Here is a 23233-nt window from a genome sequence, read left to right on the forward strand (position 1 = left end):
CGGGAAAGGACATAGGATAGTTTTTATCCTTTCTATCTTTTGAAACAGGGACGCGCTATAAAGTTTTTCTGTGACAGACAAAATTCCACGCGGGCGAAGCCGCGGGCGGAAAGCTCATTATAAGGAGGAAAGATTTGATTAATTTTGTTTGTATTTGGCTCCGATACGACTGGACCGATATGAAAAAATCTTTCACCATTAGAATACAAAAATTGTTTTTTTTTTGCGTTATTTGTGTAGTATATTTACAGACTATGAAAAAAAAAATAAAGAGCTCCGTCTTCATCTCTCTGTTCTTTACAAAATAGACAGGGGAAGACGTGCCCTTCCGGTACCGGGAATCGAACCCGAGCCTCCTGGGTGAGAGCCAGGTATCCTAGCCACTAGACCATACCGAAGCTAACAGGAGTGGTGAAATTTCTTGTCCTATTTCAAAATATCATCTGTTGATATTCGTGTTATTCACAAAGCTGTTTTTAGGAGTCTTTTAGTAACTTGGCCCATTTTCAGCTTGGTCCACGGGCCAAGTTGAGATTTTTAATATTTTTTTCTATCGGCAACTGGGCCCTCTAGATTTTTAGATTCTAGAGTAGATTTTTGTTAATTTGGTATGTATTAATAAAACGTGCATCGGTCACATAAAGACGGTAGCAGTTTATTTTAAAAAAATCCGAGCGCCTGCTTCCGTAAAGCACCTTTAGGGATGTAACGAATATTCGCATTCGCATATTTTTGTGAATTCGTAATTTATTCGCAAGATATGATATGCATATACAGGGTGATTGTTGCATAGTATAAACAAGTGCATGAACATATTTATTTGTATTGGTCTAGGTGTTTTCTATCTTAAATGTAAGTATTTACAAAAAAAGTATTTAAGTAAGTTTATATCCGTTGCCTGGTACTGGCCCATAGTACAAGCTTTGCTTAGTTCGGGACTAGATAGCGCAGTGTAAAATGTCAAGGGAAATTTTTACATTTTTATCATCTTCATCATCATCATTTCAGCCATGGGACGTCAGCTGCTGAACATAGGCCTCCCCCAATGATTTCCACAATGGCCGGTTGGTAGCGGCTTGCATCCAGCGCCTTCCTGCTACCTTTATGAGGTCGTCGGTCCATCTTGTGGAACGTCTTACGCTGCTCTGTATTTAACGTGGCTAACCTGAAACAGTCCGTTATTTATATTTAATGGTTATTTACGATCGATGCTTTGATGGAGGATTAAAATTAATTAATCTTTTATAAAGCGATCTGTTAATCTTTTTTAAAGCGCTCCGTCTGGCGATCTTATCCCTGTCTAGACTGTTGTTTTGCTTACTTATTAAAATGTTACTACGACCTTGTTTGTTTGAAGCGGTTTTATTTAACTTGCCTTTTTAAACTAAATAATATTACTGCAAAAATGGAGGTCTATTTTTTGCCGAAATAATCAGATTGGTTCAAGGAATGATGTCAAAATTTATAGTTTTTGTTGTCAAATCATCTGTTTTACTATTTATCCCAACTAAATCCCAACGTACGGAAAGCTACTTTATGTAGGCAGATGTAGTTTAAATTATTTTTCTTTTGCTCTTTATTTAATTTTCTTTTCCAATTTTTATTTTTTTCCTTTAATTATTTAATTTAACCGACTTCAAAAAGAGGAGGAGGTTCTCAATTCGAGTGTATGTTTTTTTCTGTATTTTACGATTGCGTCATTTCGGAATTACGAGTATGTCACCCCGTATGACTACACTCTGTTGTATAGCTGCCACTTTATACCCCAATTTATGGAAAGCTATACTTTATTGACCCATACTAATAAACCGATCCAGACCATAACAATATCCTTAACCGAGCTATAAATACGGCACCATTTTCGCACATTCCCAACAATATCCATTACCAGTAATGACGCAGAAAGTTATTGCGAGAATTTTCTTTATGTGATGTTATAATACATCAACTTGACGTCAGTTTGTCAGGCAATGTAATTATAGGGGGTGTCACTCCCACAAGCTGGGTAGGGGAGACCGAGGACAGTTGTCAAAGAGGTGGGACGCATCATAACGTGTTCAGTAATTATATTCGTCAATTACCTACAAGTAATTCAGAAAAAGTAGATACAGATAATTTGTAAATAAGTAATTAATTATATTCTTATCTGCTTAATTTACTTATCCAGACTTCAAATTACAAATTTCGTTCCAATTTCGTAAATTACTTATTATTTTCATAAAACTGTGTCATAATGACATAACGGGTAGATTATAGGGGAGACTGATGAGAGTTGGAACTCTCAGTTGTGACATTGCCGATTTTTAGAAACCTACTATCAGCGAGCTCGCAAAAGTGCGTATTTGTTTGCTCGAGACGAACTAAAAAACGCGCACTGTCACGAGCTCACTTAGTAGATGTCTGCCGTTTGGTGTAGTGGTTCAGAACGGACTACTATGCCGAGAGGTCCCGGGTCCGATTGATGAATTTTAATTTCTGTGACGGGTCTGGGTGTATGAATATTAAGTATGTAATTAAAAGAAAAAAGGTTTTAAGTATGTTTATATCCGTTGTCTAGTACCCATAGTACAAGCTTTGCTTAGTTTGGGACTAGAGGCGTAGTGTAAAATGTCCAAGGATATTTATTTATTTATTTTATATTAAGTTAAAATCGACAATACCACAACTCTCCTCTGATACAACTCTCTTCGGTTTCCCCTATAATCTACCGATTATGATGGAGCCTATAAAAATATGGCGTCATTATGACGGAGTTTTATGAAAATAATAAGTAATTTACGAAATTGGATGAGTTAATAAGACTAAAATAGTAATAATTATCTGTATCTATTTTTTCTGGAATACTTGTAAATGACGAACATAGTTACTGTACACATTATGATACGCCATCATAAATAATAATATTATGTAGGTATCTTAGTAAGTTATTCTTTATTTTTATTACGTTGTTAGACCTAGCTATTGAACCAATTTCGATATTGAGCATACTTAAAGGTACTTTACTGGCGATGTTGGAAAAGAACTTACACCCGTATTCGCAAACATTACTATGAGGCCTCACAGTGCGTGTGGACGCACAGGCTCTCACAAACCTATTCATAGACAATACTTGAGTGGCGGAGTGACACACACAAACTAATCACAGAGCTCTATTCAACGCTGTGCGTTCGACATCGCATAGTGTTGCTGCTTCACTTAAGCAGGCATCGTTTGTGAATACGGGTGTTAGAGCGCTTTCACATTAGGGCGTTAGAAGCGCGACAGCAGCGCGGCAGCGGCGTTTTTATAATAATAAAATAATAATAAATATCCTTAGACATTTTACACTGCGCTTCTAATCCCAAACTAAGCAAAACTTGTACTATGGGTACTAGACAACGGATATAAACATACTTAAATACTTTTTTTGTAAATACATACTTATTATACATAGAAAACACCCAGTCCAATACAAACAAATATGTTCATGCACACAAATGTTTGTACTGTGCGGGAATCGAACCCGCTACCTCCGGAATAGTAGTCCGTTTCGAACCACTACACCAAACGGCTGACTTATGATGTGAAGACATGCATCCGCTGTCACATAATATGAAATTTTCGGCAGCCCTTCTGTCGCGCGGTTGTCGCGCTGCTAAATCGCCTAAATGTGAAGTGAAAGCGCTCATAGGTTCCTTTTAATTGCACTTACAAAAAAATTATTTGATCGGGGAAGTAGATTAATAAATAAAGCAAACATCAAACAAAAGGGGACTAATACACTTTAAGTAAAGGGGTTTGAAATAATTAAACTGTTTCTACTGAAATGTTTTGTTAACAAAATAACAAAGCCCAAAACAATTGCTTTTAGTTCCACAAACAAGTCGATTTTAATTAATGTTAAAATTGTCGAGCTCATCTGACCGCTGTTAAGCTGAGGTAAGCTGGTTCATGAATAGGGGTCCACCTAGTTAAAAATAGCATTTTAACGCCCGTTTTGACAAACGATGCTTGCTTATGTGAAGCAGCAAATCGAACACACAGCGTTGAATAGAGCTCTATGATTGGTTCATGTGTCACCCTGTACGTACACGCGCACTGTGAGACCTCATAGTAATGTTTGTGAATACGGACGTCATTTTTGTCCAACTGACAAAATAAATTAATGTTCGGTAATCTATCTTTTAACAAAAAAAAAAACTAGTGTAGCTTTTTTGCTGTTAAAAAGGTTTCAAGAACTTCTGCGAAGCCTCCGGCCTAAATGTACTTTTTACCCGCTTTTAATTAAAAAACAGTTATTGTAGCTTTTTTATGCATAACATTTATTCCTGTTAAAAAGGTTACAAAAACTTCCGCGAAGCTTCCTGTCTAAGCACCATCTTGCTTTGACCGGAACTTTAGCAATAACCGGTGCTTTTTGTATAGAATTTGACAGATTTTTGACGTTTGTTAAAGTAAAGTAAGATGGTGCAACCCAGCCTAAGTGTACTTTTTACCCGACTGCGCCAGAAGAAGGGTTATGTCTGAAGGTTTTTGCCTTTATTGATCATCTAATAAAGATAGAACTAGAAGGAAGTCTATCCTCGAATTGGCTTAAACTCCCCTTAATTTCTTCTAATAATTTTTCTCACTACATGAAGTTGCAGTAACTATAGTTGTTGCAATTCACAAAGGCGAGTGAGCTTCACATGTGTGGTGGCTCGCAACTGTTCGTTTTTTCAAAAATTTTGATACACATTACACTATCGTTATGTGCATGTACATAATCGGTGTGATATCGAGTTAGTTGTGACTTCACTAAAGTAGAATTTTGTTCTCTGAACGAACCTTTTGCATCTTTACCCTGTGTGCCTTCATATAGCTGGCAATGAAGTTATTAAATAAATTCTCTAAACGAGAAAACAATGGTTCTTGTAATAGGCTATCGAAAAAACGTTTTACCCTGCGCTTTAATGTTTTTGTAGTACGAGTAGAAACGCTCGGTCCTCGTGGCCCGACATAATTTTGCTCTAAGTCTGGAGAATTAGTGTGGTCTATATTACAAAGGAGAGCGTTCGTTCGTTCGTTTCAGCCAAATGACGTCCAGCTAGTCTAGTAGGCTTCCCGCCTGCTTACGCTTGTCCGGCCCGTGGTTACTTGAGATTTTCAGCTCCACGTGCTATCTGCCCCGCCTACCCACTGCTACTTACTGTAAAAAAGAGCGTAGTTGTCTTTTTTCTGCCATCATAGGTCTATACTCTTTGTCATGAACTGGCATTATCAAAAATCTGGTAGATTTTATCAGCAGTCATAGAATAATCGAGCGTCTGATAAAGAATAAATGAATTTACGGTTTCCGAAGCACGGAGTTATTTTCTTCAAGCCTGTAGAATGTCCTTACAAAACTTTTTAAAATTTAGCGTTCAAGATCTCTTGAACGAGAAAGTCCCTCTCTAATGTCCCTTTATTTATTTAACGATTTCTTTATCTTTTGCCGTCACCATACTTTCTATTAAATTAGTGGTAGGTAGTTTGTTTGTAGCTAGATGATTTGAACTCAGATCTTTGTATCTAAACTCCGATGACTGGAAGGATTGAAATTTCTTATCATTTAATCTTTTAATGACATTTAAACCATGTACAAAATGATTCAGCACAAAGCAATATCTATAAAGATTTCAAACTAATTAATAATTATTTTGTAACGCCGCTTCCTCTTTTTCCACGTACCTCAAGTCAATACTCTATGGCTGGGGCATTATTGCCAATATCGGTAGGCAGCGTCCGCGGGGATTACCTGTCCATATTGAGTGTAGTAAACTGTTCTAGTGAACCCTTACGCTATGCTGTATATGCGACTGTTGTATGATTGTTTTGACATGAATATAGTAGCTAAATTACTATTGTAGGGGAGACTGGGGTGAGTTTTTTTTTTTTTAATCTCCGGCTGAAATTGCCGGAGTTCGGTTTCAGACAAAACAATTTGTTGAATATTAAATCAATAATGTATTTTTTTTTTAGAGCAAGTGGTGGTAGTTTCTCGCTAATGTCTACGAGCAAACTTGTAGTTGTAACAGTGCGCGTTTTGGGTTTAAATCTCGAGCTAAAAAATACGCGCTGTTGCGAGCTCGCTGAAGATAGGTTTCCAAAAATCGACAATGTCACAACTCTCCTTAGTTACAACTCTCCTCGGTCTCCCCCACTTACTCGTAGTAATTTAAATTTTCTAGCGTTAAGAGTCGCATCTCAAACTACGTTTTGAATAACTTGAAAAATCGAATTTCGTATGGCAGAGAGCAGTTGCCCGGCAAGCGAAAGGTCTGTGAAACCCAACTGTGGAATGGACTGTCGTCTGCGGTGTTTCCGGACGGATACGACCTGCAAGCTTTCAAGAAGAGAGCGTATCTTCACCTTAAAGGCCGGCAACGCATCTGTAACGCCCCTGGGACTGCGGGTGTCTATGGGCGACGATAATCACTTACCATCAGGTGATCCGTTTGCTCGTTTGCCTCCTGACACATAAAAAAAAGAATAGAGCTCTGTGATTGGTCCGTGTGTCACCCTGTGCGTCCACGCGCGCTGTGAAACCTCATAGTAATGTTTGTGAATACGTCAGACACTTTTCCATTGTTATTTTAGTTAGTGGGATCAAACAGTTTCTATCTGTTTTACTATAAGACGTGTCGTTTATTATGATTCTGTCCTACCTCAGGGCACTGTTCTGAGACCGTACAGTCTGCCAAGAAAAAGTTCAAAAATATTTTTCCTTTGCTTCATCATCATCATAGTATAGGTACCTGCATTCCCTACACTGGCCAGGAGGGTTGAACTCATACATAACATATTGAGTAGGAAGTTAAGTATTTGACTTATTTTTATAATGCCCTTTAAGTCTGGCTTAGTTCGATTTATATCCTTAGATAAATATTATTTATTACAAAGGTTAGGACATTAGAAGTGTGTAAATAACTTTGTAACACTAACATAATATGGTAAAAGCAAGAAGTGTACCCTATCATACGTCAGTTATCGGTGGGCTGAGTGTGAGTTTACATCATCATCATCAAATGTTACAAAAAATGTATGAAAATTTTAGTTTTTGAACTTTTCCCGCTAGGGGCGCTGTACAATCCGTCATACATTCAATGTATTTTGTGAGTGACACAAAGTGAGCACGTTTGATGTTAACTCACACTAGTTAGACACACGGTACAGCGCCGATTCCATAATAGGTCTGACTTCGGTAAAATGTGTGACTTGGTGCCAAACTGCAGAAAATGGCGGAGGATATACATGATTATGCATGAATTATATTTTGTGTTTCTATTATTATTCAGGCAGTTAAAATACTGCACAGTATTAATTACACCACCGTTTTTTTTCTACTTTCCATCACACATAGTCTTTACAATGCAAATAGGTGAAGAACACAAGTGCGTGCGTCAATGCTCGCTCGTGAGTGTCCTGTCGATTAAATATCCCAGTAGGTGCCGTCACGCGTGTTTTGTTTTCTATGCAAACTCGCGGAGATGAACAGGCCTGTAGGCCTAAGATGCGCGCCGCGATAAGCGGTTATCACGCCATTTTATCGATTTTCCCCATACATTTTGACGTAGATAAAAGTTATCACGGCGCGCATCTTAGGCCTACTGGTGACACCTAAAGTAGCCAATAAGTTCGCAACACGTCTTTGTTACTTGAAATATGGTTGTGTTATCAACTTTTGGTCACTTTGGGTGTCACGAATATTTGACGCTGACTGTACACATGTTTTGATTTATTAGGTACAATGTCCGCCCGAGGCTGGGCAGTGGGCAGTTCCCTTCCTTTTGTCAGCTTGCAAAATATGACAGCGGCTGAGAAAATATGTACTTACTTTTTTATTTATCCACGCCAATAGATGTCTGTGAAATTGGATTCTTGTCGGTTTTTGGTGAAGCAAGGTTATTGTTCGCAAGATCTACGATGAACGATAAAAATATATTGTATATGTTACGGTCAATGTGATAAATGTGAAAATTATGAATAATCGCCGGTTATTATGAATAATTAGCTCATGATTTTGTAAATGTTATTAATATGAGGTCATTTATGTGTGTATAAAACTAAATAGGCGGCTTAGCCTATTTCTCACTTTAAATCAAAACGTTATGTTATGGGCATCATGGAAAAGTAATATTATGCAAGAGACATTCCAAACTCATTTTGCCAAATTATATTAATATAATTATGATATCAAAACGTTCAAAAATTTTGGCTGTACAAGAGCACGTTCACAAGATATTGTTCTCTTTTATTATATTTGTTAGTACTAAGGTTGAATTATGAAATAATCACTGTTAAATGTTATTAATTTATCACTTTTACCGCGACTGTCGGTAATTATTCATAATAACCGGTTATTATTCATAATTTTCAATTTATCACATTAACCGTAACATTATACATTATTCTGAAACTATCTACTGGCGACCAATGCACTGCAAGATGAAATAGGCAGACCTCACACTCGATGGACCGACGACCTGTAGAGGACGCTATGGAAATACTTGCTATATTGCTCCAGCAGAGGCTGTCTGTCTTACGGCTGGGAAGAAGATACGGGTAATATTCTTTTTGGATTAAATTATGACGACAATAAAACCGACTCCAAAAAACCTACACTAAAAAGTAGAAAAATAATTACTAATTACCTACTTATTTATTAGGACGAATTATTAATATTTATGTAGGTATACCATGATTGATACTTCTGGAGTCGGTGCCAAGATTATGAAACATGTAAAGTTTGCCTGCACCGACTGGGACCACCCTTGAGGTATTACCTATACGCCGAAAAAAGATTTGTTCAAATCGGTTCATAATTGGCGGAGTTATCGCGTAACAAACATAGAAAAAAAAACATACGGGTCGAATTGAGAACCTCCTCCTTTTTTTGAAGTCGGTTGAAAACGTTACCTAACTTTAAAAAAAATACTGTACACTTTTGAAAAACAACACCATAACAGTTTGTGTTATTTGATAAAGATTATAGGTAGGTATGTAGTTGTTGCAATTATAATTCACGAAGGCGAGTGAGCTTTATATGTGTGATGGCTCGCTACTGTTCGTTTTTCAAAAGTTTTGACCGACATTACACTATCGTTGCTATCGCATGTGCGTGTGCATATGTGCATGTAAGTAAACACAAGGTATAGCTCACTCGCCTTCGTGAGTTACAAGATCATACTTACAATCAATTAAGTACATACTCAAATAACTGGAATACCTATCCTACAATAAGGACCCGAACAATTTGAGAGCACCGTTGTGAATATTTGAAACTACAACGCGTGAGGTGTATAGGTATTTGTGCATTGTGTGAAATCCAACTGAATTTCATTTTGCATACAAAATTCGATACTACGATAGAATCATTCAGTGGACTCGCTTAACTTACATAGAAAAATGAAGAAAATAATAACGGCCGTATTCACAAACGATGCTTGCTTAAGTAAAGCAGCAAATCGAATGCACAGCGTTTATTAGAGCTCTGTGATTGGTTCGTGTGTTACCCTGTGCGTCCTAGCGCACTGCTCGACCCCATAGTAATGTTTGTATCAACGGGCATAATAAAAGTAGGTAAGTATGATAAAAGTGAAGAAAATATAAAAGTCTGATTAATATTTATAAGGAACTTAAGGAAAATGCCAGTTCCAGAAACTACATGGTGTTTTTTTTATCAGAGAGAACAGCGTTACATTTATAAATAATTGACAAAATATCGGGTGCTTTCAGCTTTTCCTTAGGTGGTTTAGGTACGTTTGCATAGCTTTTTTTTTAAATCATTTTACGTTCTTTGTACTTACTTTTGAAATGGTTTACGTATATGCTAAGCTTTTTTTAAAAATTGTTTCTTAAATTATTACTGTATTGAACTACACTGTGACGCCATTGCAGGAACTGCACTGTACCTACACTAGAATCTATGTTATAGTTTCGTATTCGGCTACAGAAGATTCCGAACTTAAATAACGAAACATTTCTAAACAAAAGGATTCCCAAGTTAAGAACTTTGCTAACTTTAGTTAAGCTACAATAAAGAGAGAAGGAGTTGGTTCACTAAAGTCAAACACATTTACGCCCGTATTCACAAACATTACTATGAGGTCTCACAGTGCGCGTGGACGCACAGGGTGACACACGAACCAATCACAGAGCTCTATTCAACGCTGTGCGTTCGATTTGCTGCTTCACATAAGCAAGCATCGTTTATGCATACGGACTGCTAAGTCCTATAAACTTTTGAAAAAAATTAACGCGAGCATGAGCCACTATTTGTCGTAAACAAATACTGTTATCCCTGTTAAACCCTACAAAAATCCTTTCTTTAATAAAAAAAAAGATTTTGTCTTTCCAAATTACAAATAATCCCGCTAACTCCTCGTGGTTAGTTCAAGCGGGATCGAACCCACGTTCCTCGGATTACGAGTCGGCCAGTTCGACATATTCACAGTTCGACTATTGCGCTTTATTCCTAACATTTGGCTATTGACGGCTCCTAAGCTAGGAATTCGCCACAATTATAGTCTAGCGATCCACGGGGGTCGAACTAATTTCATTTTACCTTTCAAATTACTTTCACAAAAATGCGCACATAAATAATGAATCATTTTTTATGTATGAATGAAACGACTTTAGTAATTACTATTTTATTCAAAGTCCATTAGCAGGGAGGCGCTGGATGTAGGCCTCTTCCAAACAATCTGGAAATCATTGGGGGATGCCTTGCTTACAGTGGACGTCCTGTGGCTGAAATGATGATGATGACTGTCTATAGATTGTATTATTAGGCTCTTAACCATCTTTGTTATAGAATGAGATTACTACATTAACTTCAGTTGTGGTCATTCGGTGCACCTTTTCACTGTAAGTTTATAACATTGGATATTGAAGTCTGCTGTATCTAACAAATAAAGTTGCAAACTCGGGAAATACAGGCTAAAACCTTTTCAGGACTTACCTACCACGTGAAGAGCTTTTAGTTTTTGTATTCTGTACATTTTAGATTAAAAATCTATTTGAGGACATAAAAGGTATAGAATTTTATCTATATCTATAAAAGCGAAACGTCACTGATTGACTGACTCACTCATCACGAAATCTCAGAAACTACAAGTGCTAGGACTCTCAAATTTTGCATGGACCCCCAAGGAACCCTCCTTTTAGAACGTAGGTGCTTACTAAGAAGGGAGTTTGCAAAATTCAACACCTAACGGGGTAAAACGGGATCCACGTGTATGTAGTCGCGGGCGGCCGCTAGTAACAATATGAAGTTAAAATTGAGTTTGTTTAAATGATACCTATCCATATGTACGTTAGATAAATACATTACATAGGTAATATTACAAATACAAGAGCCTCTTAATGATGTTTTGATGCCTAAACATAATTCTATTATATTCAAGAGACCTAGTAAGTAAGGAATTATATCCCATCCTAAAGGAAATGAAATGGGAGGAATCGTGTATGTAGATTGTAGATAGAACCTATTATTTGAGAGATTTATGTCAAACTGAGGTATTCAGATATTACAAAAGATCTGTTCATGTGTCAGATCCAGATTAACAATATTCAATGCCTCTAAGTATACAGATTTATTCCCATGAATACATCCTGTGGTTGCAGGATCTATAGATCGTTTCATCCACGAAGACGCGCCCCACCATTCTTCCGCTAATGTTTGAGTGTTATCAGTACACGCTAAATTATCAATGAGTGCACACGCACACTACAATAATGACGCGCGGATTGCTCGGATCAAACTCCCCGCACCCCGCGCTTCCCTCGACCAAAATTGGTGGGGCGCGTCTTCGTGGATGAAACGATCTATTAGTACACGTGTTTTAAGTTCTTACAGTGTCCCGCATAAAACCATTCTGTTCGAATTAAATACTTTCAAACACATTTGTGTGTTCACAAGTCAGTCGGTATCCTGCAAAACTGGATTACAGTGGAAACGAACCTCCTCGTGTATATTCCAGTTAGTGCAAACGTTCGACAAAACAATTTTATCAAAGGCTTTCCCAAAGAAATTTAAGGACCCATTATGAGAAGCGACGACATTTTAAATTTCCGATTCAAGAGGCCATCTCTATTAAAGCGTTGGATTGCAAGCGGCGGCACGCAGACTAGTGTTGGGATTATGTTCATATCGATATCGATAGTTATTTTAATATTTTATTTTCAGCATAGATAAATTCATGAGCGATTGACCACCAGAAACAGCCGCTTCGTTCAAACAGAGTTTATGTTAGTAGACTAGTGTTGGGATTATATTGATATCGATAGTATTTTTTTAATAATTTATTTCACCTTAATTAAATACGTAATTGATAGTTAGAACTGAGTTTATCGGTATTTGTGGGCTTTTCCTTTGGGGATCATACAAAATTTGCATAACGTGAGCAACCATTTCAGTAAATGTAGAGTATTACATAACAATATTGTTTGGAGTTTAAATCCAGCGGGAGGTAATAAAACATACGTGGAAGGTTTATTTAGTAAACAACAATACGTATGGTATTAATCAGAATTAGGTAATGTTTTTTTGTTTTGGGACAATAAACAGTTTTTGATGTTATTTGTAAACCAAATAAATTAATATCCAAATATTTAATAGGAGATATTACGAATCAGTACTTATTTAAATATTAATAACTAGCTTTCCGCCCGCGGCTTCGCCCGCGTGGTATTTTGTCTGTCACAGAAAAACTTTATCGCGCGCGTCCCTGTTTCAAAACCGGGATAAAAACTATCCTATGTCCTTTCCCGGGACTCAAACTATCTCTATGCCAAATTTCATCAAAATCGGTTAAGTGATTTAGGCGTGAAAGCGAGACAGACAGACAGATACACAGACAGACAGACAGACAGACAGACAGACCGATAGCCAGACAGACAGACAGAGAGACCGACAGACAGACAGACAGAGTTACTTTCGCATTTATAATATTAGTATAGATTATACCATTACATTATTCAGTAGTCAATAATGTTATGGCAACACTAGTCAAAGCCTCGGCCTTGAATATTTTGTAGAGAAAAATGTATATTTGATCTTTGTACTGAAGTACAAGTAGATTAGCTTCTGTCCATAATCGTATTTTAAAATAAAAGTTTTTCAATTCGATTTACACTGTAGTTTGAAGGTTTTAAACTTATTCGGTATTTAATCAACAATGTCCTAAGTTAAAACCTAATCTAAATATAACTCAAATGTGACGGATTGAGTGACTGACATAGTGATCTATTAACGCACAGCCCAAACCACTGGACGGATCAGGCTGAAATTTAGCATGCAGGTTATGACGTAGGCATCTGCTAAGAAAGGATTTTACAAAACTTCACCCCTAAGGAGGTAAAACGGGATCCACGCGTACGAAATCGCGGGCGGCCGCTATCAAGGCACAGCCCAAATCACTGGACGGATCGGGCTGAAATTTGGCATGCAGGTAGATGTTATGACGTAGGCATTCGCTAAGAAATGATTTTACGAAACTCCAACCCTAAGGAGGTAAAACGGGATCCACGCGTACGAAGTCGCGAGCGGCCGCTAGTGTTAAATAAGAGGCTAGATAAGGTCTTCAGGTATTCATTACCTACTTCTAAAAGGTCTCTTCTTAAGGCCAGTCTGAAAACCTGCGCTGATAAATTAGGACTGAGATGTGTTGCGAACTTTTTGGCTCTTTCGGTGTCACGAACTGTGTCAGATACAAAATCGCAAGCTTCTGCATGCTATAAACCCAAAGTTAATCAAATGTTAATGACTGTTTCTCAATATACCCGTATTTATATGACTGGACTATAAAGCCAGAGTCAATAAAACCAAATGGTAGTCCCGTACAATACAGAGAGTATTAGGTATTTCAATTGCCTGCGGGTTCAGAGGCAAGGCTCCAATATCCGGTCGCAGGTAGGGTTACCATGAAGAGATGGCTGGTTCACTCGTCATGTCAGGCGCTGCTTTCGGGGACTGGTCAATCCAAGTTATTCCAATTTATGTATGCGAGTCATTTCTACTAGTATTTAAGTATGTAATATGTAAGTCTAGATATTAGCACGTCACTACCTTGTTTAATATACCACGCAATTTTGTATACCCATTATACACTATACAAGAATGCATGGTAAATTCAGTGAACTGCTCCTAAATCGAATATACCTACTACTGCTATTTCTATTTATTTATATTAACCGGCAGACAGTGGTGACTGAGTTTGTTGCGGCGCTTCTTCTCAGCACTTGCCAAATGTTGGTCTCGAAGCGCTGGTAGGGTAAAAAAATCATGAGACATGTAGAGGCTCCTTAAGAGCAAAATGACGATTTGTAAGAACTATTTATTAGTCTAAACAAATAAAGAAATTTTGACTTTGACTTTGACTTTGATATTTTTTGGAAGGACCTGAAAAATAAAACATAAAATCAAACTAGAGAAATATTGCGTTTAGCGTTAAAATTATAACTCCATCAATAATAAAATTTATTGATCGTTATCGATCGTGAATTGTAATAACTATACCATTTATACAAGTACCATCAAATAGAATTAATTTGATACTAATTATAATTCATTCCTATGATCCCCAAATTCAAAACGTTTCAATTCTTAATAAACAGTAAAAAAACAGTCAAAACAGGCGATCAGAAGTCCGGTCATATCCGGAAAATTCTAGTTAGTTGGTCACCCTAGCCACAACCCTCTTAGTGGTGCGGGAACAGACTGATTGCATGCTGAAGTGTCGGGAGTCGGGACATAGAGGCAGTGTGGGTGACTTTGAATATTTGAATTGCATGTAATACGAGTACTATCTATGTACCTACTGAGTTTGAGACTATGTTGTGAATATGTGGTTTCTAATGTAAGGAATTAAACAATCAAGACTCAGTCTTATTATGTGCTATCCCAAACACAGAATCCAGTTTCCTTCCGCTCTCAAGCTTTTGTAATGTCCTAACCAAATGGTACTTTCACAAAATTATTTGATCCCATAAAAACACATTAAAATTTTTGTATCTTGTCATTTCCCCTTCGTCTTAATTGCTTGAGTCTGCATGATTTCGGGCTGTAATAAAATTGTGGAACTATAAATTCACATTTTGTCAAGACCTACAAAAGTGTACCAGTCTACCAGCCCACCTTACCTTACTAACCTATAATTTTAACGTACTTATTTACTAATACTATGATCTGTATGTGGTCGAAATAAATAATTTTATTATTATTATTATTTAGGATTCTAGAGTATATTTTTCTTGATTTAGTGTTTAATTCAATAATAAAACATTGAAGGTGGGCCCAGTCACTGGAAGAAAAACTATTTAAAAATTCGAACCAGCGACTTGGCCCGTGGACCAAGCTAAAAGTGGGCCAAGTCACTGGAAGACTCGAATCAAAATATCCAAGTAAAATCTCATTAAAAAATTTACCTCACCGTCCTACCATAATTTCCTCATTACATCTTCCATCATCCTATCAATTAATTTAATCGCAAACATGAAATCAACGAGTTAGAATGAGAGAGCGAATGTTTCCGGCGGGGGACAACGCAATATCCGGTTCGGTGTTCGAGTGAACGCCGAGCTTTGTAATCTAATGTGAACATGGTTTTATAATGCTTAACAGTGTCGGTATTTTATCAAAATCTATAATATAAACAGGTCATAATAGACATCTAATGGAGTTTCATAAATTAAATAATATCGGTTTTAAAAATAGAGATAAAAGACAAACGATTTAGGGTTTAAAAAGTGTACTTTCTAATTGATCTTTAAATTTTCTCTGCAGCACTTTGTGATAAGCAAAAATATCCCCCTATTTTCAATTATGCATTAAACCAGCACACAGTGGTGTCTGAGTTTGTTGCGGGCTGCGGCGCTTCTTCTCAGCAGTTGCCAAATGTTTGTCTCGAAGCGCTGGCAGGGCAAAAAAAGAATGAAACATGTATAGGCTCCTTGTGAGCATTTGACGATTTGTAAGTACTAATTTAATTAGTCTATACAAATAAAGATACTTCTAATTTTGATTGATTTTTGATTTCATAAGAGTGCTTATCTTGATATCGTCTAAGATTACAGTAAACATTCTTAAATTCAGGCTTGACGGATTAGATAACTTTTTCAGTAAGAGTAAAAATGGGCACTCGACCAAAAGGGCTTGTCAAATCGTGTGAGGACCGAACCAAGGACCAATTGGGTCGAGTGTCTAACTGCCTATACTTATTGCCCATCGTGCATTCACTGCCTTACATTATAGCTAGGTCTGTATTATGTAAAACGGTCTTAGGCTATCTATCCACTGAAATAGAGTGGTGGTGAAGCGGTGAGTTAGGTACAATCCATTAAAATTTTATAATCGCCGCTCTTCTACTGAACGCTCTTCACTTGTGTAGGTACTGGTTTAAAAATTCATTCATTCATTTAGAAACTGGAAAGCGGAGAAAGGAAAAACGAGCAAAAGTAATTGCCTGCCGATGGCGCATCTCTAATGTCCTGTCGCGTTAAGTACGCGACTTCGAAGCTCAGTAAGTATAGAAAAAAAAATCAAAGTCTGCAACTTCGCTCCGCATACTTTCTCGGTGCGTTTCGCTACCTGTTTTCGCAACTTTAAACTATATAAGATGTGTGGAAGCTGGAAACATTGAATTTTCGGATAGATCCAGTTTATATTAAGGCTACAGAGCTTTATTATTGGTACCGTTGAATGTGTTCGTGAAGCAATTTCAGCATCAGTAAACAGTTTTTTTCAATATCGTGCACAGCTTAAAAATAATCGAGTAAGATACTTATCGTTTCCACCCTGTATAGACAGACAGTCCCCAACTCTGCTCCACGTTATTTCCTTGCTACACGGTGGACAGGCAGCTTTATACATTCCCTTAAAATCGGTTTGCAGCGCCGGTAGAGGTGGAGGCGTAACGGAATACGCGCTCGGAATTAATTGATTTCGGAAATTGAACTTTGTTTTACTAATAAAAGTGTTGGATTTGAGTTTTCTTGGTGTTTTTTCTTTCTTGTGTAGTTGTCCCATAGTCTGAAGGCTGATGAAAGAAGGAAAGCTTTTCAAGAGAAATGGTAAGCAATGGCTGAGTCTTGTGCCCAAAGTCTTTTAAAATTTGTGCTTATTGTGAGTCATTGTGTTTGGCAAATAAATCTTTTATCTATATTTCAATGGTAGACTACATAGACTACATTATTGCATAAAAACGTTAAAAATCTTTCTAATTTTCAATTCAAATTTACTACGAAAGTTTTTGCCAACCCGCTCCTACCTACGCACATTTTTAGAATACAATTTGTTTCTCTACCCACGTCACGGCACCAAATTGTATTTACATACCGAGCCAACACCTCCCCAAGGCAGCAGATTGCGCTCATCCTAAATTCAATCAGGTGAGAATACGGGCCTTTTCAAATACTTGTACTACATTACTATCTAGGTAAAGAAGGGAACTTAATTAAATTCTTAGTAAATCTAGAGGTCTGGGTAGGAATAGCCATTTATTATGGTTTCTGAGGCTTTTGTGATGAAAGATTTATTAGAAAGTGAATTATTATACTGACTCCATAATCTTCTTTTGTTTAACTAAAATACATGTGAATACAATGCTCCTTTGAAGTTTAATGATTGCACAACCATTGTGTCAGACTTTATATGCATATAAGGGTTTTAGGTGATTTAATTGAGCTGACGACGGCTTCCAAATTTCTAAATCATTTACCTCTATTTTTCTTCGGTCAATTTTGAAGAAAAGTACACGTCCTAATATTGGTTCAACGCACTATGAAATAGAGTATGTTCATCATCATCATCATCATTTCAGCCATAGGACGTCCACTGCTGAACATAGGCCTCCCCTAATGATTTCCACAATGGCCCGTTCGTGGCGGCCTGCATCCAGCGCCTTCCCGCTACCTTTATGAAGTCGTCTAAGATAGAGTATGTTACTCAGAAAGTATTGCCAACCATCTTTATGTATCTATAGTTTGGGTTACCTACGTGAGGCAGTCTGTATCTTTTATTAACATCCTATATTTATAAACTACTATAGTTTGGTCGCTGAGCACGCGAACGCGCGTAATTATGTTGCTGTTGCGCTCGCACACTCACTGCGGGCCCCCGTCGCACAGTCGCGACAGCAATATAATTACGCGCGAGCGATAGGAATGGGTAGCTTGGGGTCAATGGACAAAATTCTACGTGCTCGCAGACCAGACTATAGTCGTAAACTAACTAGATTGATAACTATGGCTGTATATCGCTGTCGTAAGAGACGTACCGTGTACCAACAAAGAATAATCCGCCCTGAATAAAGCATCGTGCGCCTTCTTCCGCCCACGAGACAAAGCTGGCACAATGGGCTCTAACTAGCGCGGTCTTTAGGGCAAGTCTAAACGAGGGGCTTAATGAAGGTATGGCCAAGTAGGAATTCATTAAAAAATATTAGACTTAGTTTTTTTTTTCTATTAATGTAACAGTGTTTTCATTGATTCTTTTTGCTCTTGATAAAGCGGTAGTTTCGTAGAGTTGGGCTCTCTCGCTTGACTGAACATGTTGAAAGTTCTATTCCCAGCCCAATAATAGTGAATTTTTAAAAAAATATTGAAATCTATTTTGAAAAGTAGGTATACTTTTCTTAGGCTGGTTTGAATCTTTTTTAAAAGGTGCGACTGAAAGCTTTGAACATTTTTATTGATTGCCCAAACTAGGATTCTAACCCACACTGCAGCTTTATAATTAATATAGCCTAACCTACAAGGAGATGCTATGCCAATAGAGGCATCGATCCGATGGTAAACTTTTTGAACAGAAGTCCTCAATAACGTAGTATTAAGTCACTCAGCAAGCACTAGAATATTCAATGCACTTGTGAGTACCACTTGAAAAGTACATTTCAATAATAATAGACGAAGTATAAAAAGATGGTTTTTATGCTATAGATGCTGCGACCCCACAAAGATAGTAGGTACAGTTCGCTGAGCTTTGCATTCATGTGAGTGCATAATATGGATTGTGTAGGTGTGACTTATATTACCGCTTTTTGGCTAACTATTTGAGACGCAAGATCTCTGTCGCACGCACTTCACCTCTTGTAGGTAGCAGCGTGACGTGTTTAATTCTTAGTAGATATTTTGAATTTATTTAAAAAAAAATCTATATCGACGGCGGAAACGTAGTACTTAACCCACAAAATGCAAAGTGTTCACCAGAGCCGAAAACCTTTTGAGATTTCAGAAAAAAAAACACATATTTTATATGTATAATCATTTTTGCGAATTTTTAAAGTTTTTTTGTCTGACTCTACTTATGGTGATCTTTTACACAAATGCAAAGCTTAGCTAACGCCTCAAGAACTGTACGTAGCTTAATATCTAATATCTCTACATAATAAGTGCTTCATAGCTATCATTTGATATTCATGAAGCCTTATGAGGTTCAAATTACAATCCCGTCGGTAATATATCGGATAATATCGCTATAATTGGGGGTTAATTAGATTCCCGCTACGCTTTGAAATTATCGGCTCTTGTACTAAATGCAGATTATGTTAAAGCTGGATAGAGCTAATATTGAAACTGTTTCAGCTCAAAATGCTATTTTGCAGTTCCCGATTTCAGGCTGCCTTAGATTAGTAATTCATTTATGCGAAAATGCATTTAATAATCGTGTTCAATAAATTGTTACAATCTGTCGTCGTCATCATAATATGCCACGATTTTCACATCGCCCAGTTAGTAGCGACCTGTATTGTATCCAGCGCCTTCTTGCTATCTCCATAAAAAATAAAAGACATAATAATTAAAGGAATAGTATACTGAAAAATGGCTATATTTATTTTATAACTATTATATATATATTTTCAGCCAAATAAATCTCGATTCGACTCGGTGTTTCTTTACGAGATCGAATCAGAAATTAGGAGATCCGTAAACAAACTAAAGTCACTGACATAGCCCGACGGATTAGCACGCTGAAGTGGCAACGGGCAGGGCACATAGTACGCAGAACTGATGGCCGATGGAGCAGCAAGGTTCTGGAGTGGAGGCCGCGTCCCGAAAAACGCAGCGTGTGACGTCCACTCACAAGGTGGATCGACGACATCATAAAGGTAGCCGGATGGCGCTGGACGCAGGTCGCTACCAACCGGGCAACATGGAAAGCATTGGGGAAGGCTTATGTTCAGCAGTGGACGTCTTATGGCTGAGATGAGGATGATAATGAAATAAAACTCAATAATAAAATTGTTCACAACGTTTTATTGCACCGTGTAACCTTTGTATAACAATTGTTATCAAGACCGTCTTAAATACAGTGCGACACTGCAAAATGTACACTTTTGGCCACACTAATTACTTAAAAGATAATTTAATAATTTAATTACAACGATGACAACAACCAGAGTCCTTTACGACACAGCGGCTGCAGCGCTGCCTTAACTCTACACGTCTACATACAAATAATAAAGCGCTGTTAAGTAAAATTCTTTCATTTTAATATTGAAAATTATTTAGTTGTTATATTTACAAATTACTGATGAAAATAGACTGCTGTTTTTCTATTAGACTAGACGCAGACCACCGATTTTTAGTTGGCCGATAGTTGTGCCTGATTTTTAATTGTATGAAGAATCGGCCAAATCAAATCGGTGTAATGTGTGCACTTCCATCTATGCCCATACTGATCAACTGCCCGACTAAACTATCGGCCGACGAAAAATCGATGGTCTGCGCCTAGGCTTATAGTTGTTGCAATTCACGAAGGCGAGTGAGCTTTACATGTGTGGTGGCTCGCTACTGTTAGTTTTTCAAAAGTTTTGATAGGCATTACACTATCGTTATGTGCATGTACACGTACACACACAAGTAAAGCTCACTTGCCTTCGTGAGTTGCAAGAACTATACACAGAATACATGTTTACAGTTGAATTATAGCGTTATTATTTTGGCTCAAAAAAGATAGTAACAGATGACAATCACCTGTATCAAATACCAATACTCGTATTATATCTTCATTTTGCTTAGGTTACGCACACTGACGTGTGTCTCAAGCGGGCGGCATTCGCGCTTGTGGTGGTTTAGAATGGTCTGCGACATTTCGGACGCATCGTGTCCGTGAATTTTGTCTATGTGTGCGTTATCTGAACGTAATTTGTATGAAGATTGTCTTCTGCTCCTATCTATTTTATGTCTTGGCCTGCAAGCTAAATTCAGCTAAAAATTTCCGATACCGTAGTAGGTTACTTACTTTACAACTATATCTACCTATTGTTACTATAACAACACAATATTATTTTTACAAGATAACTTAAATACACTTCTCTCATTTACCCAACTGCATAAAAGAGGGTTCAAAATATTTAACATCACTTTCTAAGCTATATCTAAGCAACAAACTATAAGAATCATAGCTGATGCTATTTTTATAAATGAAAAGTTTTAAACTATATTTACATTTAATAGAGGAAGCTCATAGAAGAAGCACAACACAGAGTAAGTAATTATTACTATAGATTTATCGATTTTCTATAATATTGATCTATGTGACTCGATACAAAGTTTAATTTCGAGCAAGTCTATGGCATCTCATTAGATATTTTTTTATACCTACCCAAGATTAATTAGAAAATTTGGGGTTTATATTCACTAACATTAGTATTATTTTTACAATATTATGTGTATTTTACTTAATAACTTAAGGAAAAGATTTAGTTTTGTAAAAGATATTTGGCAATTTTCACATAATTATTTTTTTCACATTAGAACCCAAATTATTTATAGGTATTTTCAGTTTAGAAGATCGTTTTGGAAACATACTATTCACCTAATCTATAAAAGAGAAGAGTTGAAAACTTAATTTATAGTAGAAAAGTGTAAAATTACCCTGGAAAAGAATAAATCCTTCCAAATGGTTAAAATTTAAAGCTTAGAATATTGTTAGAAGTAAATGACTTTGAAAATGTACATTGTACTTATATTCATAAGCAATACGAAGTCTTAAAATAATTGAGTAGATGAAACTTTTTTGGCAAGATTAATTTTTTTACTAAAATATTTCATTTTACTAAAATGGCAACCAAAAATTTACATTACAAACTTATTTCATACAATTGCAGACAAAATTACATTACACAAAAATCTTTTATTACGGTTTCATACCTGACTTATTTAGAAGTGCGTGATACTTTTAATAAATCTGTAAAATGTAATGTAGTGATCAAAAAAATAATTTTCATAATACGCGAAAGTTTTCATAATATTGAACGTTCCACAAAATTTTCATTTATAATTTGCAACATTTACCAAAACTTTAATCTATCTTCACTTATTATCCAAAACATCAAAAAGTGTATCAGTCCATTATACGCTTGTTCGATAAGATATTTCTATAAGAACAGTTATTATGGAATTCCTACAATTTTCACTTTTTGATACTGCTTTCCAATGGTCTTAATATCCATCTAACATTGTTCAATACATTATCGAATGTAACGCTTATATTTTTGTCCACACCATCATTTTAAGGGTACACAAAGAAAACTCAGTATTTTGCAAAAGTTCTAGAAACTAGTGCTAAGCAACCACGCAACGGTTCTCATGAGACCCCGCCCCACCACCGGTCGAGGAGTCTGGAGGAGGCTCTGCATTCCTCCCCCCACCACTCCACTCCAAGGCATCTATCATCTCCATAAGTTCTTTGAAAACTGCTATAACCCTCCAATTGTATTTGGCAGAACACTCCACGTAGCCGCACTTCCAGTGCTTTCGAACCAGATTGACGATGTTACGACGCTTCTCCCTGGAGTCACCACAAGCGCTTTCAGCGATTGCTAGCTGCTGCAGACCGCTGGCAGCAGAAGGAGTGTTACTGCACAGCAAATCCTGCTTGTTACCCACAACCAGAACAGGCACGTTTCTCATGTCCCTGCTCTCTACCATCTGGTCTCGCAGCGTTCTGATGTACTGGAAAGTCTCCACATTCGATAAGTCAAAGACAAGGATGTATGCTGTGGCATTCCGAAGACCATAAAAGCGGTAGTGAGCCCATTCATAGTAGGAGTTGATGGGGAAGTAAGGAATGACAGGTACATCAGTGATCTTCACTTCGTACAGGTGCTCGTTGATGATCACCGAAGGGTAGAAGGTGTGCTTTCTGTCAGTCGGCAGGTAATCTTCTGAGAAATCGCTCCACACGAATTGCTGTGGACAAAGAAGCAATTTAGAGACTCATTAACTAAAT

General features: G+C 37.1%; 1 protein-coding gene and 1 non-coding gene across 3 annotated transcripts in view; both read right to left on the minus strand.

Moving 5' to 3' along the window:
• Nucleotides 1-326: 326 nt before the first annotated feature.
• Trnae-cuc (transfer RNA glutamic acid (anticodon CUC)) lies at nt 327-398 on the minus strand. Its single transcript has one exon. It is a non-coding gene; the product is annotated as a tRNA-Glu (tRNA).
• A 19851-nt stretch (nt 399-20249) lies between these two features.
• LOC135082151 (ras-like protein family member 10B) overlaps nt 20250-23233 on the minus strand; it is a 76075-nt gene continuing 73091 nt past the window's right edge. For both annotated transcript variants that reach the window (XM_063976903.1, XM_063976902.1), the window contains one exon: nt 20250-23193. In XM_063976903.1, the coding sequence (XP_063832973.1) occupies nt 22567-23193 (627 nt within the window). In that variant the 3' untranslated portion in view covers nt 20250-22566. The remainder of the gene's footprint in view (nt 23194-23233) is intronic.

This window comes from Ostrinia nubilalis, chromosome 21 (assembly GCF_963855985.1).
Source record: "Ostrinia nubilalis chromosome 21, ilOstNubi1.1, whole genome shotgun sequence".
Classification (NCBI taxonomy): domain Eukaryota; kingdom Metazoa; phylum Arthropoda; class Insecta; order Lepidoptera; family Crambidae; genus Ostrinia; species Ostrinia nubilalis.